Source organism: Diaphorina citri, unplaced genomic scaffold, assembly GCF_000475195.1.
Source record: "Diaphorina citri unplaced genomic scaffold, Diaci psyllid genome assembly version 1.1 scaffold3018, whole genome shotgun sequence".
Taxonomy (NCBI): Eukaryota; Metazoa; Arthropoda; class Insecta; order Hemiptera; family Psyllidae; genus Diaphorina; species Diaphorina citri.
The window spans coordinates 17,315-23,191 of NW_007380430.1; the positions used below are offsets into that span (position 1 = coordinate 17,315).

At 39.1% G+C, this 5,877-nt stretch overlaps 1 protein-coding gene across 1 annotated transcript; it reads right to left on the reverse strand.

The window, feature by feature from the left end:
* Nucleotides 1–2,186: 2,186 nt before the first annotated feature.
* On the reverse strand, nt 2,187–5,596 carry LOC113471789. Its single transcript, XM_026831206.1, has 2 exons — nt 5,048–5,596; nt 2,187–2,702 (listed from the first exon to the last, which is right to left on the reverse strand). The coding sequence occupies exons 1-2, from the start codon at nt 5,594–5,596 to the stop codon at nt 2,187–2,189; spliced, it is 1,065 nt and encodes a 354-aa protein (XP_026687007.1).
* Between the last annotated feature and the right edge of the window lie 281 nt (nt 5,597–5,877).

Sequence of the window (5,877 nt, forward strand, 5' to 3'; positions counted from 1 at the left end):
CCTCCTCCTCCTCCTCCTCCTCCTCCTCCTCCTCCTCCTCCTCTTCTTCTTCTTCTTCTTCTTCTTCTTCTTCTTCTTCTTCCTTTTCTCCTCCTTCTTGTCATTAGGTATTTTCTAGCCCCACCCTTCTGTATCCTTTGAGAATAAAATTGGGAATCGAACCCGAAACTTCTTAGAACTTGCTCTTCATCAATTTGTTGTGTAGTTGTGTTGTTTGAAGACACAATGAAATATTCATTGATTTATTGAGCTTTAACTATATTTGTATTCATAAATATTTAGGTGGGTAGGTACCTCAAAACAATCGATGTAGGATTTAGGTACTCGTCTTTTGTTGTTTTTCAATAATCGGTATGGGTACTTGACGCTATTGAGTCTTGACTGAGGCACAATGTAAGTACTCCATTGAATTTCATATTGATCATTGCACAACTCACACAATGAGAAAGAGAAGAGCTTTATGAGCAAAAAAGTGCATTATCTGTGTGAGTCTCCTTTTTAGCCTCTCTCTTCTGTCCTATTGTCGAAAAAAATTCTAGTATCGAAAAATGAAATTTAGTTTACAAAAATTTTGACTGACTTTGAGGGCGAACCAACGAAGATAAATAAAAGTTTACAACCTATAAACGTCACGTCAAAAAAGATCTAATTAGCTTGGAGGGTTGTCCACCTTGTCCACCTGTCTTGTGAGCGCTAGGTCGTGGGTTCGATTCTCGTCTGGGCCGAACTTTATTCTAAAGGTTCGTTCTCCTTGATTTCGGGCCGATAATATGTACCTCCGTAGTTATAGTTCCTCTATCAACCTTCTTAAAAAAGGTGGTTCTTCTGTGTTAGGCTAAAAACTGAGAGGAGTGGAGGGTATAGAGCTTTTTGCTCCCTGATGTATGTGAAAGTCGTCGCTTCCCTTAATCGTTTCTCTACCTGCTCGATGCTCTATGCCAGGGGTTTCCAACTTCCCTGTGTATGCGGGCCACATGCTACATTGGGAAGTACTTCGCGGGCCACATAATTATGTACATAGAGGAGCATTGTAGGAACCCCCCCCCCCCCCCCCCCCCCCTAACGTTACCTTAAAACCACGAGCGGACTTGGAGATTTCTTCACAGTTTTGTCATTAGCTTCCAGAGATTATGTCTTCAAAATGTTTCTCTCTGACAGCAGTGATATCTATCAGTCAAACAAGGTCAATATCTGGACCTAGCTCGGCTGAAACCTAAAGGTTAAGAGATAAGACTGGTTCTGTTGTGTTTTGTTTGTTTCAGAGAGGCTGATTGTATACGTATGTTTTGTATGTAGTTTCTGTGTAGTTTTTTGCAGTTTGTTGCAGGGTAGGGGAGAAAGAGAGAGAGAGAGAGATGGAAGAATATAGCGAAAGGGAGGGAAATTTAGCTTACTCCATTTTCTCTTTGGCACAATCAAGAATTCGAGAGGCTAAATCGTTATTCTACAATTTAAGTGTTCCCCAGTCTCAGCAATTTTCCTACATTCCGGTGCGGCGGTAACTCATTCTATGTACTTCCCCTCTTGAAAATGTCGCCACACACCACTGCAAAGATCACAATGTTGTGATCACCACAGAGTACCAAGTGAGAGGCAGGTCAAATTTGTCGTACGATTCGTTCAGAATGCTGAGAATGTTCAAATTGACTTTGAATTGTGAACTATCTGAACTATCATTGGACCGAGCCAGAAAATTAGGCCTGCCAGTGCTATTATTTACCACAAAACCCCATTTGGTCAATTTTTAGAGTACCTGTGTGTTCAAACAAACCATAAAATTAATGGTCAACGATTACCTGCTTACCAAACAAGGATTTAGATCCAGGGCGGGGACCCACGGCAATCTTTACCTAGTTCACGAGATCAATTTAATCTGGTGAATTTGAATGTTGAAAGATGAGGAATTAGGGAGACATCTTATTACATAGTAAGTGGATGAGTTTCACAAACCTTTTTTTTAAGCCCCTAACAGCCCTGTTAAGCTTATACAAATCAAAAAATGGAACTTAACAGACCGTTAGCTTAAGAGGCCTTCTAGTCTAGAGGCTGAAAAAATATTGGTGAAATCAACTACATATAAAAGGACTCTTTCTGTCTCTCTTGCTCTTTCTCTTTCTTAAATCAATCTAATCCGTCTCTGTCTACATTCTACAGTAGCCCTAAAGTACTTACCTACACCTACTTACCTATCTATTCGTCTCGTCTATGAGCTTCTGATTCATCCTAAGGAAAAATCCAAGGATCCTTTTCGTGTGATTCGAACACTGATACCATTGACTGCACCACGCAGTGGTTCTCAACGTATCATTGCAAGCGGCCAGCTTTTCAGCACAATGGAACATGACCATGTAGCCTACCAGGAGGGCCAGGACTTCGAGGATGGTTTGGGCACGGTTGACGGGGGGGAGCTTCTGATTCATCCTAAGGAAAAACCCAAGGATCTTTTTCGTGTGATTCGAACACTGATACCATTGACTGCACCACGCAGTGGTTCTCAACGTATCATTGCAAGCGGCCAGCGTTTCAGCACAATGGAACATGACCATGTAGCCTACCAGGAGGGCCAGGACTTCGAGGATGGTTTGGGCACGGTTGACGGGGGGCATCGAACCCGGGAACAGACTGGCGAGGACACTCACAATGACCAGGAGGATACCTATGAGAATCCGGACCCTGAAGTTTTGGGCGAACAGGGCGTCTATCTGGAAAAGAATATTCATGAGAATCCGGACCCTGAAGTTTTGGGCGAACAGGGCGTCTATCTGGAAAAGAATATTAGAATAGAATATACCTTGTTTATCCTGCTGGGATAGGACTGAAAAGTCCCTTTTGCCCCGCAGTCTAACTAAGGTTTCATACATTTTGACATATCATGGGGAACACATATTACAATAAGAGTAGATGATCACCCTAAAAATAATATTAGAATAGAATATACCTTGTTTATCCTGCTGGGATAGGACTGAAAAGCTCTTTTGCCCCGCAGTCTAACTAAGGTTTCATACATTTTGACATATCATGGGGAACACATATTACAATAAGAGTAGGTGATCACCCTAATTAATTAGAAAGTTGAGAGAACAGAGAGAGAAGTTGAGAGAAATCGAGAATTTACTCGTGATTTGATGGGAACCTATACAATAAATGAGAGAGAAAAGAGAATTGATCATGTAGAATTCGCTGAATAATGCCTCATAAACCATTGGCGATAGTTGAATGCACCATTTCCAAATGGATTACTGAAGTCGAGCAACCGGGTGGTTAAGCTACTAACAACAGTCAACCAACAGCAGTTAAGCAACTAACCAGGGTAGGTGACCATTACTAGAATTCTCAATTTTAATCTTCAATAGAAATTAAGCCCAAGATATTTAACCTCACAACTATGTAGCTGAGTAGGTTGTTGGCCAAAACTCACCTTTTCTCTTATGGATATAAGTTTCTTCTGAAACAGTATGACTTGTTTGACATAGAAGTAATCTGTGCAATCAGGATCCACTGATTGCACAGAATCAACATAGAAATTCGCAATATTCGCACATACAGGGAACTGCAAGGTGGATTTTCACATCTAGACTGCAACTTGTAGTATACGGCAGTTGAATGCGGGTAATCCTAAATGAGCTAAGCGACAAAATACATTTTTTTCAAGGGAGCAAAAAAACTGTTTCATTTTTTTATTTTCAACAAGATATTTAACCTCACAACTGAATGCGGGTAATCCTAAATGAGCTAAGCGACAAAATACATTTTTTTCAAGGGAGCAAAAAAACTGTTTCATTTTTTTATTTTCAAAGTTACAATTTTTAAATGAGCATATATTGTACCTATTGTGATTCTGATTATGTTAGACAAACCCTTATTGAAAATAAAATTTACAAAAAAAAGAAAAAAATCTTGAAACTTCCAAAATTTCAGAAGGAGCTATGTCAAAACTTAGAGAAAATCTAAAGGAGCTATGTGCATATGATTTTTTTTTTTTTTAAAGAGCTAAGTATGTGCAAAGTTTCTGACAATAAAATTAGGAGAACTGAATATCTTTAGGCAAGTAAATTTTCATAGAACTTCTTGTTTTTTGCCTTTAAAAACAGGTGATGGTAATGGCTTTTGAGGGGGGGAAAATCTAAAGGAGCTATGTGCATATGATTTTTTTTTTTTAAAGAGCTAAGTATGTGCAAAGTTTCTGACAATAAAATTAGTAGAACTGAATATCTTTAGGCAAGTAAATTTTCATAGAACTTCTTGTTTTTTGCCTTTAAAAACAGGTGATGGTAATGGCTTTTGAGGGATTATCCTTACACTGTTGGTCATATAGGTTTGACCACTCAGTCTCAACTTAGACTGTTTCTTTTTGAAATTTTTGAGGGTTTTACCACCATCAGTGGTTGGAAAGGCTTTCGCATTGTTGAGCGATATTATGTAGAACTTATTTGATTGTTAGATATTATGTACTGGAAAAATCTGAATCTCAATACCACAACTTGACAACTTTAAAATTATAACTTTCTAGAATCAAACGAAAATAAAACAATAGACTGGCGCCTCACCTCAATGTAAATAAACAAATGCTTGCTGCACATAGCTTCTTTAGATTTGCACTGCTATGATACCTTACCACTAGAGCCATCTGTGGGTGCCTGTTTAAACTCAACATGAAAACTGTTTTCATGTTGAGGGCTACATAGTCTTATGGGCCTGTTCACATTTAAACTTTAAGTTTAAGTGTGAACAAAGTTTAAATGTGAACAGGCCCACAAGACTATGTAGCCATGAACATGAAAACTGCCGTATACTACAAGTTGCAGTCTAGATGTGAAATCCCTTTAGATTTGCACTGCTATGATACCTTACCACTAGAGCCATCTGTGGGTGCCTGTTTAAACTACTTGGAACAGTTTTTTCCACATAGCTCTTTTAGATATGAATGTGCGCTGGTACTTAGCTCCTATTTATGCAATAAAACAGATTTCGAAAATTTGTCGCTTAGCTCATTTAGGATTACCCGCATTCAACTATGTAGCTGAGTAGGTTGGTGGCCAAAACTCACCTTTTCTCTTATGGATATAAGTTTCTTTTGAAACAGTATGACTTGTTTGACATAGAAGTAATCTGTGCAATCAGGATCCACTGATTGCACAGAATTAACATTTTCCATATTGATTTGAATGCTACTTGGTACACAGTTGCTTTCTTGAGAACCCTCGGCACTTTTCACAGAATTTGGCTTGACGGGATCCATATCCGCTTCTTCCATTGCCGAATCTCTCTTGCTTACAATAAAGGTATTATTGAACAGGTTCGTGTAGTAAATCAGGTGCCCATCTGCGGTGAAATGTTGGCCTCCAATGCGCGACGCAAAGTCCGCCAAAACGTCCGTGTAACACTTCACAATGTACGCGCAACACGGGAAGTACATGAGCGACATGCTTATGATCACGTAGAACAGGAACGCCACGTACATGAGCGCGCAGTACACGCATGCGTACAGGCACGGTTCGCTTGGATCGGCGCGCGGGATGTATAACGGGATGTCGACACATTCCTGTAACTTTTGCTGTTGATCGATACACAGTCGATTTTCACACATCACATCCATTTTCAATAAAGCTTATCCCCTTGGATATGGTTTTCATTGCTAAGTAAGAAAGTCTATTTTTTTCCCCAAATAAGTAAGCAAGTCGTTCCAGTAGGATTTATTTATTTAGACTCTTTATTCGTTATATCAATGTACACAAATAGAAGAAATTACAAACAAAAGGCGAAATTATTGCCTGGAAAAATCCTATCCTAATATCCCCTATCTTAATGATTTAGAGGTATCTTAATGATGTTGACGTACTTCATTTATTTATTTAGACTCCTTATTGGTTATAATTC